This window comes from Ursus maritimus, unplaced genomic scaffold (genome assembly GCF_017311325.1).
Source record: "Ursus maritimus isolate PB19 unplaced genomic scaffold, ASM1731132v1 scaffold_17, whole genome shotgun sequence".
NCBI classification, from domain to species: domain Eukaryota; kingdom Metazoa; phylum Chordata; class Mammalia; order Carnivora; family Ursidae; genus Ursus; species Ursus maritimus.
In genome coordinates, this window is record NW_024424119.1 from 24,352,375 (window position 1) to 24,376,157 (window position 23,783).

The window sequence follows — 23,783 nt, forward strand, 5'->3', positions numbered from 1 at the left end:
AGTACTTGACACGACTGCATGTGTTTAGAAAACTTCTTTTTTTTTTTTAAAGATTTATTTATTTATTTATTCGACAGAGAGAGACAGCCAGTGAGAGAGGGAACACAAGCAGGGGGAGTGGGAGAGGAAGAAGCAGGCCCACAGAGGAAGAGCCTGATGTGGGGCTCGATCCCACAATGCCGGGATCACGCCCTGAGCTGAAGGCAGACGCTCAACCGCTATGCCACCCAGGCGCCCCTAGAAAACCACTTCCGTTTGTGGTTCTTTCCCAGCAGCGTCAATACTTAGCCAACCATTCTTAATCACACTAAGGGCAAATAGATTGAAGCTCAGATTTACTCACCTACTTCCCCGAAAAGCACTTGAACTTTGGGTTGGCTTCATGGCTCCAGGCTCTGCTCCCTTATCATGCCATGGTCAGGAACAGTCAGCCTCTGTCCCAAGTACTCAGACCTCCATTTACACGCTCCCCCTCCCTGATTCTCTCTCTGCTTGCCCTTGGGAGTGGGGATAAGCCCCTCTTCATGGTCTACTGTGATCTTCATTCCAAGACTCACTCATTCCATGCAGCTGGAAGGCAGCGGAGGCAGGATATAAGCAAGAGGGTTACAGCAGCTTCCCAGATGAGTTCTCCAGAAAGATCTTGCCAGTAACCAACAGGGAGCAGAGGAGGGGAGAGTCTATCATTTGCTTTTGACATCCTGTCATATTAGCTACATGCTTTTGATGAACACAAAGTACCTCCTCAAGGTTGGAGCGCTGTGGCACTCCTCTAAAAACCTCCCCTGCAGACTGTGGGCCCTTATGGAAGTCATCAGTGAATTCTGCCTGTGGGATTCCTGGCCACTCCTTCTCATCACTACTATCCTCATGTCCACATTGATCTTCTGGGCCTAAGGACACCAGTGGGAATTCACGATAGAATTCAAACTGGACCTTTATTTACCTTACCTCCTTCTCTGCTCAAGCCCCTTTATCCACAGTCCAGGGTGGGCTGGGAGGAGTTGTGTGGAATGCTGACCCAGCTTAAGTGTGGGTTAAAGCTCCTTCTCTAGACGGCAAGGACATTTTAGCCTCCCCCCATGCCTTCCTTAACACACCACATTGGAGAGAAGGAGGAGACAGACAGCGCTTTGCTTAGACACAGAGAGTATATTTTGGTTGATACTCTGCTCCACCTGCACATTAATGAAAATGACAGTAGCAGTCCTCTTCAAGGGACACAGATGTTGGGGGAGGCTACAAAGTCTTTTGATTGTGTTGGGTCTTCTTGAGCAGACCAACATTTCCCTCTGAGGCGAGTGGTGAGACCTAGGGTACGTTCCCTGGTTGGGTGGCACAAGCCACTCTAGGACAGTGCCGAGGGCAGTGGCGGGGGTGGCCCAGGACTGAGGCAGAATGGAGTTGGTGAGAGTGGGAGCGGTGCCGGAGCTTACTGTCTGGGGAATGGGGACCATCCAAGAAGGCCAGGCCCACCTGCTTCTCAGTGGGAGAAGATTGGGCCTTGGAGTCCCCTCTTGTCCTATCTGTCTCGGTTCGCCCCGTGGGGCTTCTGGCTGGAGCCAGGCCCTTTTCTACATTTTCTTTTCTGGTGTTGGCCACTTTCCCAGCTGTAGAGAACATGGATTCTTCACGCACTTTGCTTTTTGCCTTGGAGTTAAAACAGTGCAGAAAGGATTTCATCTTACTTCTCAAGCCTGATTCTGGAAGACTGGGCCTCTTGTGAGTTTGGACTGGCATCACCTGTCCCTGCAAAACCTGACCTTTCAGAGTTTGGCCAGGCTTACCCTGAGTGAGTTGGCCCAGGAAAAGCTGGCCCTGTGGTGCCTGGGTCACCACAGGCTGGGCATTCTTAGGAATCCTTGCTGGTTTGAGGATGACATTAAGCTTGGTTTGACTGCTGTGCAGGTCGTTCTTCTCAGATACCTTCACCCCAGGGATTCCTGGAGGTGGCTCTGGAAGCTGAATCGGAGGGTGATGCCTGGTACCGTGTTCACAGGGAGCATCAAGATGAAAGCTACAGCTCCGTCGCCAGGGGCTGTGGGGTGTCCTGTTCAGAAGCATCCCTTTTGGCCTCTGGGCTTCATCAGGGTGGCTTATGTCTCTTATAGAGGAGTGTGCAAACCCTGCATCCCCTTCTCCCTGGTCCCCTGCCACTTTGGGTTTCCCTGGGTCCTCTCTCTTTTCTGCCAGCATGGGGACTTGGGCTGAGTCCTTGCTGTGGCCAGGGCTTTGGGGCTCAGGGCTCCAGGGCTCCTCCAGGCTGGGGCTGTTCACCCTGGCCTCCAACGGAACACAAAGCACCTGGGCCTCTGTCATGTCCCCACTGGGTTGTGAGATCTTAGAGGCCCAGTGGGCAGAACCATGAGGTACTGCTCTTGAACTAGGTTGCTTCTGGTTCTGTTGCACTGCCTTTAACTCAAGGGCCAGCTGTTCTTTAAGGTGGAGCCATTCTGGATCTGGGACACGAGGAGTGTCTGGTGGGATGGGGAGATCCTGGAGCAATGTTTTTCCTTGGTTGTTTAGACTCCCCAGAGACTCCTGTGTGGATGTGTTGTCTGGGGTTGCTACAGTTTGTTCTCTGGACAACCTTGCCTTTATGGGAATTCCCAGTTGTATCTCTAGGATCTTCTTTCTTAGATGGAAATTTAGTTTGGCTAAGATGGGTTTCTTGGGTGTGTAGGGCCCAGAGACCTCTGCCTGGCTTTCTAGAGGCACCATCTTGATCATTTCTTCCACCTGCTCTTCAACCTGGATCTCATCTGCAATGTCTGCACAAGTCTCGTTGGCATCTTGAAAGCATGGCCTAGGACTCAGACACTGCTCTTCAGATGAGATCATCTGAGTCAGAGGTTCAGTTGGGAATTCACCAGGTCCAGGCACCATTCCTGTGATTACAGCTTGGGTAGAGACTGCTGGTGCCATGGCCCTAGAGAGAGCCACATAATAAAGAGCAGGCAGCCCTGACAAGAAGGCCAGGTACTTGTGCCGCAAAGTTGTCTCCAGTTTCTCAATGGCTCCCTCGGACAGAGCTTGGGGCAGCTTAGGGTGTTCAGTGACAGCACCTGGTGAGGCTTGTTGCTGTTGATCAAGGGCCGTTGCGATCCAGGGCACAACTTTCTGTTGTAAGGCAGGGTCAGTTGCTGCCTGTAGTTCCAGGGGCTTGCTTTCTGGGATGCAGGTGAAGGGAGCCACTTGCAGGCCCCCGGGGATTATGCACTGCCAAGAGCTATATACACGAGCAGGTACCTTGCCCTGGTGAATCTGCCCACATTTGGAGTTGATGTGGCTCTGCAATATTGCCTTGGCCTGGTCAAACAAGTGTGGCATGGGGACTGACACTGGGTCTGTGATGGGTGGGGATGGGTCACCGGCCCCAGTGGCCTCTAGGGCTGTAGGTTGGGGAGCATGCACGTTGGCTAGGGCTGTGCTGCTCCAGGACAGAGTCGACTGATCAGTGGGGGACAGGAGCAATTGGATGGACTCCTGGATCTTTTGGGGCAGGCCCCAGCGATGGTGAATCAGCTGCCGCTGGAGGTGGAATTCTAGTAGCCTCCGGGCATGCTCTGGGAAAAAGACTAGTTCCCTAGTGAGGACTGTGATGGGCTTCACTGGCCAGGAAGTTTTCACTGTCTCAGGAGACTGGGTTTTGCCACAGGGCTTGTACTTCATGGGGTTCTGGGTGTGCTGAGGTCTCTGGAAAACAGCTGGCAAGCCCCACTGAAGCTGGAGCTGCCTCTGCAGCAGGTGCCATTCCAAGGCATCACACTCGGCCAGAGTCAGAAATGGGACACTGATTTGAGGTTGTTGGTAGTCAGATTGAATGACCCAGTTTGGGGAAGACGGGGAAGAGGGTGTGGCTGATTGGGGTGGAGTTTTGGGTAGCAGAGGGAGGATGGAGAGTTCCTTAAAGAGAAAAGGATCCTTCAAGGGATGCTTGGGCATGCTCCCATTCGTGGAAAAACTTTGAGAGCCTAAGAAGGTGTTAACCAGGGACTCACTATGCAGAGAAGGGAGTCCACAGAACAGCTGGCTGTATTTCTGCTGCAGATGGCCCACTGAGTCATGATCCTTGTACCCAGGAAGTACATAGAGGCCACTTGAGTCTTTAAGGGCTGGAGAGGGCAAAGCCAGAGCCATATGGTTTGGGATTTGCTGCTGGTGGTGTCTTTGTTCTGGATCCATAATGGACCATTCAGAAACCCAAAAGGCCTGGGTAGGCTGGCTGGCCATACATGAACCCCAGGTCTGGTAGGAATACGTCCCAAATTTTTCAATAGAGAACTTAGAAGTATTCTTCTGGATGAAAGAAACTGGTTGGTTATTTACAGGATGGTAAAACAACGGTGGGTTTGGCATAAGCTGCCTCAGGGACTCCTCCACACGTCTGGGTAGCCCCCACCTCTGGAAATGCATCCATTTTTTCACATGTACCTCAAGAAGCCTCAGGACTTCAGGACTGAGGAATGGCAGGTGGGCAGGGAGGACAGTAACCATATGCAAGGCCATAGGGTGTGTCAGGGTAGTGATTTCTCGGTTCAGGGTCTGCAGACACACCTGGGAATTCAAGGGCTGTTGCCCTTGGTTTCCACAGACAAGGCCGGGGCTGCTCTGCATCATCTCCTGCTGGTTTACTGGAACCATAGTCTCCTCAAATCTTGAACAACATAAAGTCTCTGGGCCCCTGGGCACCTCTGGAATTTGAAATCCCTGCCCCAGCTGGAAGTGTTCAGCCCAGCAATCATGGATCCTGACTGTATCAGCTGACTGGACAGCTGACTGTGTTAAGGATTTCTGATCCACTAATTGCAACACTGGGGGGGTTGCAGATCGAAGTGCAAGTGCTTTGGAGTGTAGGGAATGTTGCTGTAGACTCTGATCGAAAGACACAGTAGACATGGACAAAATCTCTAGGCAAGAGGAGCCCTGCAATTGCCCTGATGAAGGGGGAGAGATCAGGGTGTTCTCACCCACCAGCAACTGCTGAATCTCCAGAGCCATGGCATTGCAGATTTCGCAGCAGGTATCTGCACACAGGAGGCGCCTCACACTTCCCTCCTTAGGAAGCCAGTCCTGGCTGGGAAGGGAGGATGGCAACAGTTACTGATGGAGTGACACCTGCCTCTTTGTTTTGTTTTGCTTTTTTTAAGTAGGCTCCACACCTCGCATGGAGCCCAATGCGGGGCTTGAACTCACAACCCTGAGATCAAGACCTGAGCTGAGATCAAGAGTGGGACACGTAACCGACTGAGCCACCCAGGCACCCCAATACCTGCCTCTTTGACTATGTGTGGCCTGGAGATTTGGCCCACCCTCCCCTAGTCTTGGAAACCTTGGGGCCTGTACTCCCAGGGTGTTTACCCATCTCCTTTTCCTCCTAGGAAAATGCCATTGGCAAGTTATGTTGGCTGGGCTAGGCTGAGGGTCTGGAGCTTGTTGGGCAAGGTCTGAGACAACCCATGGAATGTAGGCCCATGAGAGACTGGGAGGTGGGATGCATTCTCTGTTGATCTACGTTGAGAAGCTGAACCAGGGGAAAGGAACCAGGAAGAGACAGAGAGCCAATTGTTAGATGATGGGACATCACCAGGAACATTACCCAGGACAACCTGGAGTCCGTCTCATCTGGGGTTAAGGTGGCCACAGCCTGGCATTCAGTATTCCTAAGCTGTGGAAAATGAGGGAACTCATTGTGGGATGAGTTTTTGTGGGAACTCTGCAGTCTGGGGACTATGGAGGGTCCTAGCTCCTGTACATAGCATCTCTTGAGAGCCAATCCCATTCTTTAGAGATTTTAAGAAGAGGACAGAAGACAGGCTCCTTTCTGAGGGCTGTCCCAGGAATTGGCCTCCCTGAAGACAAAACCATGGAGGTAATATCAGCAGGTTCCACGGGTCTGCCCTTACTATAAAGGGAATATGACATGGTGATTTATTTATGCGTGCATTTATCTGTTCTCTTGACTGGATAACTTGTCTGTGGCTGAGTGCAAACTCATGTAGAGTCTTCATTGGGTTACACAGTAGTGAAATCCTGAATTTCAGGACCACTGTGAACCTAGCCCAGAGCAGAACTGGGAAACTCCGCCTTCCTGAGACACCTGTTCCCCCCTCTGCCCTGGCAAACCTCTCAACAAGTCTTCAGCATCCACTGTGTCTGACTCCCTCCCAGACATTATCCCTCTTCTCCTCCTTGCCCAAGGCCAAGCAGAGAAATCATCACAGACCAGGCTGGGGGTTTGGAGACTGCAAAGAACAAGTGATCACCTTTTCATGACAGAGAGCAGCTCCCACGGCTTCTCAGCTTCTTCTCGGGAATGTCTCCTAGCTGAAAAACCAGGGCAGTGTTACAAGGAATGAGAGGATGCAGAGACATCCTAGAGGAAGCTGAAGGCCTTTGAGTAAGAGGAGGATGAAAACCCCAACGGTCAATGCCCTAAGGCACGTCTGTGTACAACTTAACCCATTGCAACATGATGTCCTGGACCTAAATTCATCTGATCATCGCAACCACACCATGAGTGAGGCAGGATCATGAGATTCCCATTTCATGGACCACAGACTGAGCGATGAAGTGACTTCCACAAGGTCGTAAAACTAGTAAATAACACAGCTAAAGGCTTCTGTCCTACTTCCCCATTCTTCATTCCCAGGGACAGGGATAAGGTAAAGAATTTTGGAACATTCCTAGGCTCTGATTTCCCACCCAAGATAGTTTTCTGGGAGAATTTGTCAACTGGGGCAATTGGAGCCTTCAGTGGTTAGAGCACCAGGCTACTGGTTCCAGGGGTCATAGAGGGACAGGAGTCAGGGGAATCTTGTCCATAATGAGGGGAGTTGGAACAGAGACTGAGACCTTACCTCTTGTTGCTGCATCTCTTATCCTGACTTTTCGGTGACGCTTAAAGACAAAATGTTAGAGTATGAAGCTAGCACACCATTTTTTTCATGTTTAAAATATGACAAAGCTAATATACATTTTCCAATCCCTTTCTATGTGTCTGTCTATATTTTATTTACTTTCCTAACTTTCCTTTCTATACCCATTTCTTTTCACCTCAACATTTCCCTTCTCTGCTTGCTTTTATTTTAAGTCTCTTCCATACTCGATACCTCTCATTTATTTCCCAGGAGAAGTTATGCATGAGGTTTATGTTGAAGCAAGAGAAAGAGTGGAACAGATTAAAGGGTGTGTTGGTGTAATAGCCAAAGGATTTCTGTTAACAAATGCCTATAGAAACCACCAACCAGAAAAATCCCACTTATTGGGAGGTACTCTGAGATCCAGGATGTTTCATCTAGGTCCCAACCCAAACCAGATTGAAAGGTTCTTTATTTTTCAACTAGAATACACTGTAGGGTGGCCTGAAAAGGAATTATTACTAGTCTCTGAGAAATACCATATAAGAGTTACTGAATGCATGGTATAAAAATTAGGGGGTGGTGGTGGTAAAAGGAGAGACTCTGAGATTTTTATTTTATTTTATTTTATTTTAAAGATTTTATTTATTTATTTGACAGAGAGAGACAACCAGCGAGAGAGGGAACACAAGCAGGGGGAGTGGGAGAGGAAGAAGCAGGCTTCTAGCGGAGGAGCCTGATGTGGGGCTCGATCCCAGAGCACTGGGAAAACACCCTGAGCCGAAGGCAGACGCTTAACGACTGCGCCACCGAGGCGCCCCGACTATGAGATTTTAAAAGCTTCTTATCTGAGGCTTAATTAGTTCAATCAAGGTCATAATGTTTCCCTACCTGGCAGCAGATCCTTTTAGGTTCCAATCTTAATCCACAGTAACTCTTTGTTACTTGCCAGATAATTAGAAGAATAATGAAGATCAAGCCATAGGTATATAAGGGATACTTGAAATCCCACAGAACAACAGTATGGCTCAACATGGTCTAAGCCTCATTAGCATGAGGAGACCAACCATCCCTATATCTAGGCATTCAGGGTCCTGGTGCCTAATGACTCCCAATGCTATGCCTTGTCATCTCCGCCTCATAGATGATGGAACCAGGCCACCAGACTGCATCACAAAGCCCTTCTGTTTTGCAAGGCAGGTGTAGTGTCAAAGACTTTTATCTGTCTTAGGGAAGCTTATGTGGTGATTTAGCCTGTAGATGAAGGTGTCCAGTTGTCTGTAAGGGTTACAGAGCCTGGGACTAAAGGTGTCTACTCATAGGCAATGTCTGTGCCTCCACTTTGTCTTTACTCTGCACACTCAACATCAGCTTGATGTCTTGGCTTTCTCCTTTACAACTATCTGGTCACTCATCTCCAGAAAACTGGATGTTTAGGGACATAGGGCACCTTTTGAGGAAGAGTGGCTGGGACAGAGGAACCTCCATTAATTCCCCAACCTGTACTAGAAATATATCTGTGAAGCACACATGAGCTTAGGGAGGGCAATCACAATAAAAAAGGAGAGGTTGTGTGATCACAAAAGCAAAACTGAATTGTATGCTGTCTATAAGAAACAAATTTTAAATATAAAGAGAAATCTGCTAAAAGGATAGAAAAAGGTAAATCATGCTAATTCTAATAAAAAGAAAGCTGCAGTGGCCATATTAATATTAGACAAAGATTTCACAAAGAGTACACAGATAAAAGTCATTTCATAGTGATAAATGGGTTAATATACTAGAGAACATAACATCCTAAACATTTATGCTCCTAATAACATAGCTTCAAAATAAGTAAAGTAAAAAAGGACTGAAGGAGAAAAAAGAGATTTTAATAAATAATAGGATAAGTAAAAAAATTCAGTAAAATATAAAATCCTTGAAAACTGCTACCAATTAATATAAATGTCATTTATAGGAATATTTCACCCAATAACAGCAGAATATACATTTAAGTGCACATGAAGCATTTACCAAGATAGAAAATATTCTGTCATAATGCAAATCTCAGCAAATTAAAAGAATTCAAGTCATACAGAATATGTTCTCTGATCACAATGGAATTAAATTAGAAATTAAATTACAGAAATATATCTGGAAAGCACCAAATATTTGAAAACAAAACAACACATTCTAAATAACTCATCAGTAAAAGGAAAAATCAAAAGGGAAATTAAAAAGTATTTTGAACTGAATTTTAAATATATTCTGAATGAAAATTAGAATAAAATTTGTGGGGTGCAGGGAGAGAGAAATATATAGTACTAACAAGGTATATGCAAAAAAACTCAAATCAACAATTTCAGGTTCCACCTTAGAAACAAACAAACAAAAAATAAAATTCAGGGGCGCCTGGGTGGCACAGCGGTTAAGCGTCTGCCTTCGGCTCAGGGCGTGATCCTGGCATTATGGGATCGAGCCCCACATCAGGCTCCTCCGATGTGAGCCTGCTTCTTCCTCTCCCACTCCCCCTGCTTGTGTTCCCTCTCTCGCTGGCTGTCTCTATCTCTGTTGAATAAATAAATAAAATCTTAAAAAAAAATAAAATTCAAAGTAAGCAGAAGGAAGGAAATAATAAATATGAGAAATCTATAAAATAGAAAAGAGAAATACAATAGAGAAAATTGATAATTCCAAAAGCTGTTGCTTTGAAACAATAAAATTGATAAACTCTAGCCAGACTGATCAGGAAAAATAGAGGATTGAAATTACCACTATAAGGAATGAGAGAGGTGACAGCACCACCAATCCTCCAGATAACAAAAGAATAATAAGAGGCTATTATGAACAACTTTATACAAATAAACTCAACAACTTAGATAAAAATGACAAATTTCTTGAAAAATGCAAACTACCAAGGCTCACTTGAGAAGAAGTAAACAACCTAGTAGCCCTGTATCTATAAAGGAAATTGAATTTTTAGTCAAAGACCTTCCCACAAGGAAATCTCCAGGCCCAGTTGTCTTCATTGGTTAATTTTACAAAACATTTAAGAAAGAAATGATACCAATTCTCCACAAACTTTTAGAGTAAAATTAAAGAGGAGGGAATATTTACCAACTTGTTCCATGAGACCAGAACAACCTTGATGCCAAAACCAGACAGACATTACAAGAAATAAAAGTACAGGCAAATATCCCTCACGAGCATAGATAGCAAACTTTTAGTTTTTTTGACTATTTCCTTGGCATCACAGGAACTTTTTATCTTGATGAAGTCCCACAAGTTCATTTTTTCTTTTGTTTCTCTTGCCTTTGGAGACGTGTCATGAAAAAAGTTGCTGTGGCCGACGTCGAAGAGGTTATAGCCTATGTTCTCCTCTAGGATTTTGATGGATTCCTGTCTCACATCGAAGTCTTTCATCCATTTGGAGTTTATCTTTGTGTATGGTGTGAGAGTGGTCAAGTTTCATTCTTTTGCATATAGCTGTCCAATTTTCCCAGCACCATTTATTGAAGAGACTGTCTTTTTTCCACTGGATGTTTTTTCCTGCTTTGTCAAAGATTAGTTGCCCAAAGAGCCGAGGGTCCATTTCTGGGTTCTCAATTCTGTTCCCTTGGTCTATGTGTCTGTTTTTGTGCCAGTACCATGCTGTCTTTGTGATCACAGCTTTGTAGTATAGCTTGAAATCAGGCAACATGATGCCCCCAGCTTAATGAAGGTGGCGGGGGGGGGGTAAACAGAAGGGGGAATGAACCACGAGAGACTATGGACTCTGGGAAACAAACTGAGGGCTTCAGAGGGGAGGGGGGTGAGGGATTGGGTTAGGCCGGTGATGGGTATTAAGGAGGGCACATATTGCACGGAGCACTGGGTGTTATACGCAAATAATGAATAATGGAACATTACATCAAAAACTAAGGATGTACTGTATGGTGACTAACATAACATAATAAAAATTATTATTAAAAAAAGAAAACTTTTAAACAAAATTTTAGCAAATTGAAACAAAAAATATATAAAAAGGATAATACATCATGACCAAGTGGGGTTATCCCAGGAATGCAGAGTTGGCTTAATATTTGAAAAATTAATTGATGTAATTCATCATATTAACTAACTAAAAAACAAAAACAATATGATCATGTCAATAGATGTAGAAAAGACATTTGACAAAATACAAGATGCATCCCCGATTTTTAAGATTAACAAACTAAGAAAATAATTCTTCCAGCTGATAAAGGGCACCTATGAAACCCCACAGCTAAAATCATAGTTAATGATGAAAGACTAGATGCCTCTTCACTAAGATTAATAATAATACAAAGATATCTACTCTTAGAACCTCTATTCAGCATTTTCTTCTTTTTGAAAAGATTTTATTTATTTGAGATAGAGTGAGAGCATGAGTGGGTGGAAGGATAAGGGTGAGGGAGAAGCAGGATCTCCACTGAGCCCCAACATGGGGCTTGATCCCAGGACCCTAAAGTTATGAACTAAGCTGAAGGCAGAAGCTTAACCTACTGAGCCACCCAGGCGCCCCTTCTATTTGGCATTGTACTAGAGGTTCTAGCCAGTGCTATGAGGCAAGGAAAAGAAATAAAAGGCGTCCTGTTGGAAATAAAGAAGGAAATTTGCCTTTATTCACAGATGACATGATCATCTGTGTAGAAAATCCTGTAGAATCTGCAAAAAAAAAAATGCAATTAGAACTGTAAGCGAATTTAGCAAGGTTGTAAGTTATAAATAAAGCTGATATATAAATTCAATTGTACTTCAACTCGGGATCTGCTTCCAAGTTCACCCAGTCGTTGTTGGCAGAATTCAGTTCATCAGGCTCTTTTGGACTGAGAGCTTTAGTTGTTTGCCACAGGCTACCCTCAGTGGGGTGGGCCTCTCCAATATGACAGCTTAATTCACAAAAGTGTGCACATTAAGAAGTCAATAGAGAAAGTTGACTAGCAAGATGGAAGTAATAATCTTTTGTCACCTAATCATGGAAGGTGATACCCTTCAATGTTGCCATAATCTGTTGGCCAGAAGCATGGTACTCAAGAGGGGATTATACAATACCATGAATATCAGGAGGCAGGGCTCAACAGGAGCCATCTGAGAGAGCGCCTACCACACTAGCCAGAGGAAATCCTGTTCTCTAGGTCAGTTTATTTTTAATTTCTGAAGTCCAATTTCCTTCCAATTACTTTAACCATACTATTTCCAATCAATTCTTTGAGCTAATGATAATTCTATGTGAAAGTAGGTTTCCTTGCCTATTTCTACCCAGCACCCAGTTTGGTTTCACACTACAATGCAGGGGAATGGTGGGGTGGGGGGTGTCTCTGTAGATCTATGTGCCTGCCTTTCTGTGTGCTTTTACTTCCTTCTGGAATGACTGTTCTTTATCAATTGCAGAAACTCTTACTTATCTTTCAAGATTTAGCTTATGCAGCATCTTCTCAAAAAGTCTTCCACTTATGCACCCTACATACACATACTCATACTGCATTCCACAGGCTGAGTGAGGTTCCATTTGTTCATTTTACCAACATCTATTATGAGGCTGATGTGTGCTTGATACATACTAGGTTGCACTCTGGAAATGTTTGTATTGTCAGCAAATAAGTAAATGGTGATAAACACGGTGTAATGAGTACATTAAATAGGACTAAATCTGTGTTTCATGGGTCAAGAGCAGAGAACAGGGAGTCCCTCTCCATCTTGCTAGAAAGTTCTGCCTGCCAAGTGCAGTCATACCAGCCAGTCACTGATATGGGATATTCCTTAACTATTGCTCTGCTTCTGTGGGAAGCCAGCACTGTAGCTTTTCATGAAGATTCACGCAAGGCCCCCAGATCATGCCATAATTTTGTCCCCATGTGTTAGAGCTTTGTGCGCTTTCAGTAAATACTAAGCAACAGTAGGATCTCACAGATGCCTCATTCTCTTGAGCTGAGTCCAGGAAGACTCAGTTTCAGTCCTTGGAAACCCCAAAACTACTCAGTTAATTTAGGGTGGCTATATTTTCTGGGATGACTGAAGCTAGTGCTGCTGTGCTGGATAAACAAGTGTGAGTGGAGGGACACTGAATTTACAGAGATGAAAACTAAAAATAGCACGCCAAATCACGCTGGCTAAGAATGAGCATCAAAAGCACTGTGGTGAGGTGTTCCGTTCCTAAAGCAACAGCCAGTGACTGGAGAACAGGCAAACACCTTAAGATGGATTTCCTCAAAGAATAGGAGTCTCATGGAGGGGTAAAGAGACTTTTTACCCCCCATATAAATTCACAATTTATTATTTTATTTTATTTTTTAAAATTATGTTCAGTTAGCCAGCATATAGTACATCATAAGTTTTTGTTGTAGTGTTCAACAATTCATTAGTTGCGTAGAGATTTTTGTTGTTGTTGTTTTGGTTATGTTCAGAGTCTCATCAGTGTTAATAACAGCAAGATGTGCAGTGAGTTCAGGATGTTGTTAGGTGCATTCTACATTTTTTTTTTACAGACCCTAGTTCTGTTGGTTTTCCACTTTCTATGTTAGGTATATGGCTTTCCCTGAGGCTCTCACACAATCATTCAGAGACATGCTTCCAGAAGCCAATTATCAACCACTCTGAAAATTTTCACAGTTATGTGAGGATGCTGCTTGTGCTAAATTTCTCCAGCTCAAACCCAGGACAGAAGAGATTTTGAAGCTTCCTACACATGCTTTTAGGGCAGCTGCCCTCCTGGGGGCCAGGTCATAGTGCCCCAGGACACAGCATAAATGCAGCAAACTTTTGACTGTGGTGTTTTTAATCTCTTTTATCATCGTGGTTATGGACACTGGCAAAATTCCACAATGTTGTAGTTCTCCCCTGTGGTCAGAGAAATCACTCGTAGCTACTATATAATTGCCTAATCTCATCCCTGCTAGCCCTGAATCATCATTCAGGCTTTAGCTCTGGGGAAGCAAAGTAGATGTGATGAGCTGGTAGCTGTGTATTCTCTAGAATTGAATTTTGAAGATATGTCTGATCAGTCTCTCCAGTCCATTTTGAGGAAAAGGTACATTTTGAGGTACTGATACCATGATCTCAAACATTTACTGTTGCCCAGTCATTGATGCAGCATTCATTCAACACAGATATATAAAACACATGCTCTCTGAAAGGTAGCAAGAATCATCTGGATTTCTCTACCTCTCTTCTGATCTCAGTGAAAAGTTTGGGCTTTCCTTTCCACCTTTTGAGCCCTCTTTGGTTGCTTCCACCTGTCCTCCCATTCAGAGGTTTCTTTTGCTTTGTTTTTGCCTAATGAAGCCCTCTCACTTTTCAGGAGATCACTGTTATTTACTTTCTCACTTATTTAGCCTTACAGAGAGAGGTTCCTAAACTGCCTTCCTGATGCAGAGCAGCACCCCTCCTTCCACTCTGGCCTCATAAATAAGCAAATTCTCTGCAGAGAATATACATATTTTATACACACATAAACACACAACCCAAGTTGCCATGTATATCTTAGTACCTTAGAAAGACATCTAGACAGACTTTTTGGCTGCAGCAATACCAAGGAAAATTCAGGCTGTCACCTGCTTTCACTTCCTCTAGTTCAAACAACCAGATGGTCCTATACCTTTATACCTTTGTCTCTCTGATTTTGCTCTTCTCCTTCAAAATCGAATTCACTATATAAACTTTAGAATCAGGTTTTTGGGGGAATTTTTAAATTTAAATTCATTTTAATTAACATATAGTATATTACTAGTTTCAGAGATAGAATTTAGTAATTCATCAGTTACATGTAACACCCAGTGCTCATTCCCTCAAGAGCCCTCCTTAATGCTAGAATCAGTTTATTGATATCTATAAAATAACTTGCTGGGATTTTGATTGGAATTGCATTGAATCTATAGATCAACTGGGAAGAACTGGTATCTTGATAATGTTGAGTCTTCCTTTTCTTTAAAAAATGGAATATCTATTTAGTTTTTTAAAATATTGTTCATTAGAATTTTGAAGTTTTCCTTATATAGCTGGTACCTAGGAAAGCAATGGACTTTTGTATATTAACCTTACATCCTGCAACCTTGCTATAATTGTTTACTACAGTTTTGTCAGTTCTTTTGGATTTTCTACATACACACTCACATCATCTGTGAACAAAGATAGTTTGATTTCTTCCTTCCCAGTCTGTATACCTTTCATTTCCTTTTTGTGTCTTATTACATTAGCTAGGACTCTCCAGACATTTGTTTTTACCTGTCATTACCCACTACCACTTGTTTCTCTGGAAATTCAAGCTGATTTTTATTAATTTCTCAAATATACCACGTGCACATGTTGGATATTTGAGAACACTCACTTTTAATCAAGGTGTCTTTTTTATCCTTTTTAATTTTTCTTCAAATTTTACTTTTAAAATTTTAATTCCAGTGTAGTTAACATAACATACAGTGTTATATTGATTTCAGGTGTACAATATAGTGATTCAACAACTCCATATATTACTCAGTGCTTATCAAGATAAGTGTACTCTTAATCCCCTTTTCCTATTTCACCCACCTCCCCTCTGGTAACTGTTTGTTCTATATACTTAAGAGTCTGTTTTTTGGTTTGTCTCTTTTGCTTTTCCTTTGTTTGTTTGTTTTGTTTCTTAAATTCCACATATGAGTGAAACCATATGGTATTTGTCTATCTCTGACTGGCTTATTTCCCTTGGCATAACATTCTCTAAATCCATCCACTTTTTGCAAATGGCAAGATTTCACTCTTTTATGGTTGAATAATATTCCATTGTGTATGTATCCTCTTTATCCATTCATCAATTGATGGACAGTTAGGTTGCTTGCATAATTTGGCTCTTGTAAATAATGCAGCTGTAAACATAGGGGTGCATGTATTCCTTTGAATTAATGTTTTTGTATTCTTTGAGTAAATATCCAGTAGTGTGATTTCATAGGGTAGATCTATTTTTACCTTTTGAGGAATCTCCCTATTGTTTTCTATAGTGACTGTATCAGTTTGCATTCCCACCAACAGTGCAAGAGTGTTCTCTTTTAAAACTCACATTGCTTGCCAACACTTGTTGTTTCTTGTGTTTTTTATATTAGCCATTCTGACAGGTGTGAGGTGATACCTTATTGTGGTTTTGATTTGCATTTCCTTGATGATGAATGATGTTGAGTATCTTTTCATGTGTCTGTTGGCCATCTGTGTTTTTCTTTGGAGAAATGTCTGTTCATGTTTTCTGCCTGTTTTTAAATTGGATCATTATTTTTTTTTTTTTTGGTGTTAAGTTGTATCAATTCTTCATATATTTTGGATACTAGCCCTTTATAGACTATGTCATTTGCAAATATCTTCTATTCAGTAGGGTGTCTTTTAGTTTTGGTTGTTTCCTTTGCTGTGAAGAAGCTTTTTATTTTGATGTAGAACCAATAGTTTATTTTTGCTTTTGTTTTCCTTGCCTCAGGAGGCATATCTAGAAAGATGCTGTTATGGCGGATAGCAGAGAAATTACTGCCTGCGCTCTCTTGTAGGATTTTTATGGTTTCAGTTCTCACATTCAGGTCTTTAATCTATTTTGAATTTATTTTTGTGTATGGTGTAAGAAAGTGGTCTAGTTTCATTCTTTTACATATAGCTGTCCAATTTTCCCAACACCATCTGTTGAAGAGACAAAGGTGTCTTTTGTATATAGGTTTGATCCTCTCCTCCATTAACCATTTAAAACTTTGGCCTCATTCATTAAACCTAGTTCTCTTATGTCCTCACAGCTTACTCTCAAAATCGAAGCCATATCAATTCAAAAAGACTTGAGATCTTGTTCAGATTTCGCTGTTTTCTTTTTAAGGTTCTATTTTACATTTTCTGCCTTTAGAGAGGGAAAAAGGTGGGTAGGAAAGGAGCCATCCCAGGTAAAAGGAACAGAAGTGCTCTTAAAGTCTATGGTTGGGGATGGAAAGCATTGGGGTATTTGGGTGTTTTTCTGGGAGGGAGATATGGAGGAGTGTTGTGGGTTTTTTTTTTTCTTTTACTGGTAGATGTCCACTTTGGTTCGCTGAAATTCCTTTAAAGACAGTCTCCCAAAGCCAGTGTAATGACATGATTAACAACTGAGATAGCTTAATAGTGCTTCTTGTTATCCTTATAGAGAATAATGGTTGTAGCAGGACTACAGTGTATTAGGAGTTGCCTGTAGTTAATTTGCTGATACAATATTAATGAGTCAGTTCACTTAAAGTGTAACTCCCCTAATTGGTTGGCCTTTGCTCAATAACTCTTACTATGTTGTCTGAAAAAGCCTGTAAGAACTAAATGATTACCACTGATTTTCCTCCAAGGAATAATTCTTGAAAAGTTAAAATTTCAAGCATGTTTATTCTAGGTTTTTGAACAAGTGTTTCTCGGTTTTTAAAATGTAAACATTTTATGACTGCTCCCTAAAACTTCTGATACAATTCTGGGAGAGGGCTTCCCCAAACTATTTAGAGAGCTGGTACCTTCTGTGTCTTCCCAAGAATGAAGAAGATACTGTAAACCTCTGCTGTTTTGTAGTCTATGTTACAAAAAAAGAGGGGGGGGAGTAATGTGTTTTAATATTTGTCTTCCAAATGTAAATATGTATATTCTAATTAATATGGTTTTTCAATCCACTCATTTCTGTCCCTCTTCTTGGAGTTTCTTCTTATAGACACCTCCCACCTGCCCACTGGATCCATCTAGTTCACCATTTAAGAATCATTGCTCTAGACTTTGATTCTTGTTGAGATTGTTTCCACATTTTAAAAAAGATTTTATTTACGTATTGGAGAGAGATAGAGAGAGAGATAGCGAGAGAGAGCAGGAGCAGGGAAGAGAAAGAGAAGCAGGCTCCCCACTGAGCAGAGAGCCCGACGTGGAGCTCGATCCCAGGACGCTGGGATCATGACCTGAGCCGAAAGCAGATAACCAACTGAGCCACCCAGGCTCCCCTATTTCCACATTTAAATCACTAAAAGCAATGCTCCGATAAATATTCTTTTATATGTATTCACAGGTCAAAAACGATCAGCCTCTCATATAGAGTGCAGTTTTTTTTTCAGTCAAATGTATATTAGTAGCTGTCCATCTCTGTTAGACCTTCCAACCAACCAGACTCTTAAGACAAGCTTGAGAATTCTGTTCTTGCACCACAGAAGTCAAGGGGAAGGCTTACCTTATACTCCACAATGTTGTCCTTGTCTTTTAGAGGTAACCATCTTTAAATCAAGACAAAAATGTAGTTCTGTAATCAAAAATGTAAAATTATCCTAAGGCTGTGTTTCTCAAATTGTAGGTCCAGACTCATTGGGAAGTCACGAAATTATCTGAGAGAGTCATTATCAGGACTGTTTTAATGAAATAGGATAAAAAGGATAGAAAATATCAGGGAACATCACATGTAGTAAAAGTAGGATTGTTTCACAAAACTTTGGGTTCAGTTCTAGATGTATGAACACGTGTTTATAACTGTGTATATACAGCTATATTTCTTGCTATGGGTCACAGTAAAAAAAGTCTTGTGGGGCACCAGGGTGGCTCAGTTGGTTAAGCATCTGACTCTTGATTTCAGCTCAGGTCATGATCTCAAGGTCGTGAGATTGAGCCCCACATTGGGCTCTATGCTGGGTGCAGAGCCTGCTTAAGATTCTCTCGAGATTGAGAGAGAGAGAGAGCAAGCACAGGAGGGGCAGAGGGAGAGGGAGAGAGAATCCCAAGCAGACCCCCTGCTGAGCACACAATGGGGGGGGGTGTCTCAATCCCAGGACCCTGAGATCACGACCTGAGACAAAACCAGGGGTCAGATGCTTAACTGACTGCACCATCCAGGTACCCCAATATTCTGCCATTTTTATACCATTTATACGTTCACCTATTCCCCACCACCTCATTCTATAATCATCATCATCATTATCATCATCATCATCATCATCATCATCATCATCATCATCAATATACGGTTCTTTTTTGTAATATTTACATACATTGAAGTGTACAATTTTTAGCTGTATACTTTTGACAAAAGGATATTACAGTATAGAACATTTCCAACACCCTGGAAATTTCCCTTGTATCCTTTTTCAGCCAATGCCTAGCCTATAAGAAATAATAAATGTTTTTATTTTTTTCACCTTAGTTTTTCCTTCTCTAGTGTGTTCTTTTTTGTCATTGTTGAATAGTAATCCGTTATGTGAATGTAACATTAGGTTTTCATTTTTTACTATTATAAATAAAGCTTCTATGAACATGCCTATGCAAAAAAAAACCACACATTCTCTCTCCCCCCTCCTTCTGCCCCTCCCCCACTTGTGCTCACTCTCTCTCTTCAAAAAAAAAAAAAAAAAGAAATAAAAATCTGAAAGACTGACCACAAAAGGCTTCTGAGAAAAAGTGTGGCCTTGGAAATAATAATTGATCACGAGGAAGGTCTACAGTGAAGGATTGTGTGTCAGGTTTTTTTTTTTTAAGATTTTATTTATTTATTTGAGAGAGAGAGAGAGAGAGCAAGTGGGGGGAGGGGCAGAGGGAGAGGGAGAGAAAATCCCAAGAAGACTCCATGATGAGCGAGGAGCCCATCATGGGGCTCAATTCTAGGATCCCAAGATCATGAACTGGGCCAAAACCAAGAGTTAGCAGTTCAATGGACTGAGCCACCCAGGCACCCCTCAGTTATTTTTTTAAAGATTTATTTTAGAGAGAGCACACACATAAGAGAGCACAGGGGGCAGAGGCAGAGGGAGAGAGTCTCAAGCACACTGAGCAGGGAGCCTGACTGGGAATTCGATCTCATAACCCTGAGATCATGACCTGAACTGAAACCAGTCAGATACTTAACAGACTGCACCATCCAGGTGCCCCACCCCCACTTTCTTCTTTTTTTTTTTTTGAGATTTATTTATTTAAAAAAATTTAAGATTTATTTATTTTAGAGAGAGAGAGAGAGAGGGTGTGTGTGTGTGAGTGCAGGGGGGAGGAGCAGAGCAGATTTTTAAATTAAATTTTTTGTGTATAGTTGACATACGATGTTATGTTAGTTTCCAGTGTATAACATAGTGCTTCAACAAGTTTATGCTATGTTCACCACAAGTGTAGCTACCATCTGTCCACATACATCACTATTACAATATCATTGACTGTATTCTTAATGCTGTATCTTCTAGTCCCTTCACCCATTTTGCCCAACAACCCCACCTCCTCCCCTTGGGAAACCATCAGTTTGTTCTCTGTATTTATAGGTCTGATTCTGCTTTTTTGTTTATTCATATTTTTGATTCCACGTATTAGTGAAATCATATGGCATTTGTCTTAGTCTGCATTATTTCATTTAGCATTATATCTTCTAGGTCCATTCATTGTCTCAAATGGCATGATCGCATCCTTTTTATGGTTGTAAAATATTCCTTTAATATAAGGGGTGTGTGTGTATGCTGCATCTTCCTTATCCATTCATCTACTGATAGACATTTATGTTGCTTCCATATCTTGGCTATTGGAAATAATGCTGCATAAAACAAAGGGGTGCATATATCTTTTTGAATTGATGTTTTCATTTTTCTTTGGGTAAATACCCAGTAGTGGAATTATTGGATCTATTTTTAATTTTTGAGGAACTTTCATACTGTTTTCCACGGTGGCTATACCAATTTACATTCTAGGTTGTATGTCAGTTTCACATTCTCCCCCCTGGTGTGGTGTGCCTGTTCCCCTCAGGGAACCTGCTTTCCCACCTACCCATAGAGCACAGCTGGGGCTCATGAGGCATGTGGACGGTGCCTGGAAAGGACAGTGTCTGGAAACTATAGACCCAGCTTCTTACTTCAATAAACTCCTAGGTGAATAGCCTAAAAAATGTTTACACATATACACACAGTCCTCCCCTGCCCCATGGCTGGATATACCCTGGCTGGATGCTCCAATTAAGTCCATGGACTTTTTAAAGAACTTGAAAGAAAAGTATGAGTATGCTAGATGTTATGACAGAAAGGAAACTCTGTGATTTCTCTGTTCCAATACTCACTGATAGAAAGGGAAACTGAAACCCAAAGTGGTAAAACTTTGTCTTCTGGGTCACAGAGTGCTATATGTAAAACTAAAAGAAGCCACCTTGTTGCCAACTCTGGGGTTTTTAAATTATATAATAAACTATGTAATTAATTTGCAATGTAAAAAATTTAGAAAATACAGATTAACAAAAGATGGAAAGTAGAAACGTACATATACTTTTTCTTTCAAGAATGAGATTATGAGAAAATCTGTATGACCTTAGGTTTGATGATGACTTCTTAGATGCATCATCAAAAGCACAGCCTATGAAAAAAAAATAAGTTGGACTTCATTAAAACTAAAAATTTCTTTCCAAAAAACACTGTTAAGAGAATGAATAAACAAGCTATACTTTGAGAAAATCTGTGCAAAAGATATTGGACTGGTATCCAAAGTACACAAAAAATTATTTAAATTCAATTAGAAAATAACCCAATTTAAAAATGGACAAGAGACCTGAACCCTTCACCAAAAAAGATACAGAAAGATATTCAACATTATATGTCAATAGAGAATTGAAAATTAAAACCACTATGAGATACCACTACACACCTATTAGAATGGCCAAAATCTAGAACACTGACAACAGTGAACGCTGGTAAGGAGGTGGAGCAATAGGAACTCTCACTCATTGCTGGTGGGAAAGCAAAATGCTGCTGTGGAAAACAATTTGGTGGCGGTTTCTCTAAAACATAGAATTACCATATGATTCAACAATTCCACTTCTAGGTACATATCCAAAGGATTAGAAAGCAGGGACTCAAGCAGATACTTGCACGCCAATGTTCCTTGTAGCATTTCTCACAGTAGCTAAAAGTAGAAACAATCCAAGTGTCCATCAATGGATAAATGGATAAGCAAAATGTAATATATACACAAAGTGGAATATTTAGCAATAAAAAGAAATTAAATTCTGATACATCTACAATATAGATGAATCTTGAACACATTATGTTACGTCATACACAAATAAGACAGACACAAAAGGACAGATATTGCATGATTCCTCTTATATGAAGTACCTAAAATAAGGAAATTGATAGAGACAGAAAACAGAAGTTACCAGGTGCTGGGGTAGGGTGGGGGAAGTTGGGGGTTACTGTTTAATGAGTACAGAGTTTCTGTTTGGGTTGATGAAAAAGCTTTAGAAATAGTGATGTTGGTTATACAACACTGTGAATGTACTTGATGCTACTGAATTATTCACTTAAAAATGGTTAAAATAGTAAATTTCGTGTTATGTATATTTTACCACAATTTTTTTTCAAGATTTTATTTATTTATTTGACAGAGAGAGAGAGACAGCCAGCAAGAGAGGGAACACAAGCAGGGGGAGTGGGAGAGGAAGAAGCAGGCTCCTAGCAGAGAAGCCTGATGCAGGGCTCGATTCCAGAATGCCGGGATCACGCCCTGAGCCAGAGGCAGACGCTTAATAACTGAGCCACCCAGGCACCCCTATTTTACCACAATTTTAAAAAAAGATCAGTGGTTGCCAAGGGTTTAGGGGAAGGAAAAAGGAATGAATAGGTGGAACACAGGGAATTCTTAGGGTACAGAAACTATTCTGTAGGATACCTTAATGGTGGATACACATCATTATACATTGGTCAAAACCCATAGTATGTATAACACAAAGAATGAATCCTAATGTAAACTATGAACCTTGGTTAATAATAATATATCAATATTGGCTCATCAATTTTAATAATACGCCACACTAAATGAAAGATGTTAAAAGATGGGTAACTGTATGTGGCCAAGGCTGGGAAGAGGTATATGGAAATTCCCTGTACTTGCTGCTCAATATTTCTGCAAACCTAAAACTGTTCTAAAAATAAAATCTATTAATATTTTTAAAATTAGACTGTAATATGATTATTTTTGTAACTTGCTTTTTTCACTACTATGTTCATATATTACTATCATCCTTCCAGGGAGTCAGCCTAGATAGTGAAGGGCAAGTATAGGGTGGTGATGGGAAGTTAGGCCAAAATGGAGATGAGGCTTAGGGGCAAAGGATATTTTACCCAAAGACCTACAGAGTAGAGCGACTAGAATTTTGAGCGGATGAGCAAAGATAACTGAGCCCTTGAATCTAAGAATCTCCAACAGATTAGGAATTTGAGTAGGGCAGGGAGTTTCAACTCATGTTCAGGGAATCCTGGTCCCCTGCTGGCAAGAGGCTGGCATGACAGAACTGAGCAAGAGCAGGGAAATGAAGTCTCACACAATTACTTCTGTGCTCAGAATATTCTATCACCTCCCTGCCACAGCGGAATGAGCAGGAACAAGGCTAGCAGTTGTGGTCAGCTGTTTGAAATTTCCGTGATAGAAATTCACTGGTGGCAGGTAGAAGCCTGTGGGGGACCATGGGAAGGACCTGCTCCACCTAAGCCAGGATGTGTGCACATTAACCTTGGCTTTTCACCTGATGCTGCGGTGACCCTTCTGAGTCACATTCCTTCTCCTGGGCATCCTCCTACATGGTTCTCTGCCCATCTCCCACCAGGCAGGGAGGATGTGCCTGTCACAAGACCTCCTATGATCTCCGGGGATGTTTTAGGAAAACAACTGGAGAGTGTTGGCTCAGCAGGCTTGGGCCTTGTGGCTCCTCACCCTGAGGGCCACTACAGGGGCTGGGCCCCCATCCATTAGGCACAGAATCATTGTGCTTCTTCCTATCCTGGCTTTTCTGTATCTTGCTAACAGTGGACACATTGGGTCCTATCAGTGGAAGAGAGTCCTGCCACCACCTCTTCTTGATTTGATGGGATACTGGATTTCCTTGCCAATCAGTGGAGCGGGGGCATCCCATAGTCCCCCATATCACCTTACAGGGAGATTACAGCACTTCCTGCACTTCCTTTGGCTCTTGGCTCCTGCGTGGTAGGTCAG

At 42.1% G+C, this 23,783-nt stretch overlaps 1 protein-coding gene across 1 annotated transcript; it reads right to left on the reverse strand.

The window, feature by feature from the left end:
* Positions 1-1,311: 1,311 nt before the first annotated feature.
* Positions 1,312-7,895, reverse strand: LOC103667111 (protein FAM205A-like). Its single transcript, XM_008695217.2, has 4 exons — positions 7,752-7,895; positions 6,861-6,900; positions 6,267-6,327; positions 1,312-5,077 (listed from the first exon to the last, which is right to left on the reverse strand). The coding sequence occupies exons 1-4, from the start codon at positions 7,893-7,895 to the stop codon at positions 1,312-1,314; spliced, it is 4,011 nt and encodes a 1,336-aa protein (XP_008693439.2).
* Positions 7,896-23,783: the final 15,888 nt, after the last annotated feature.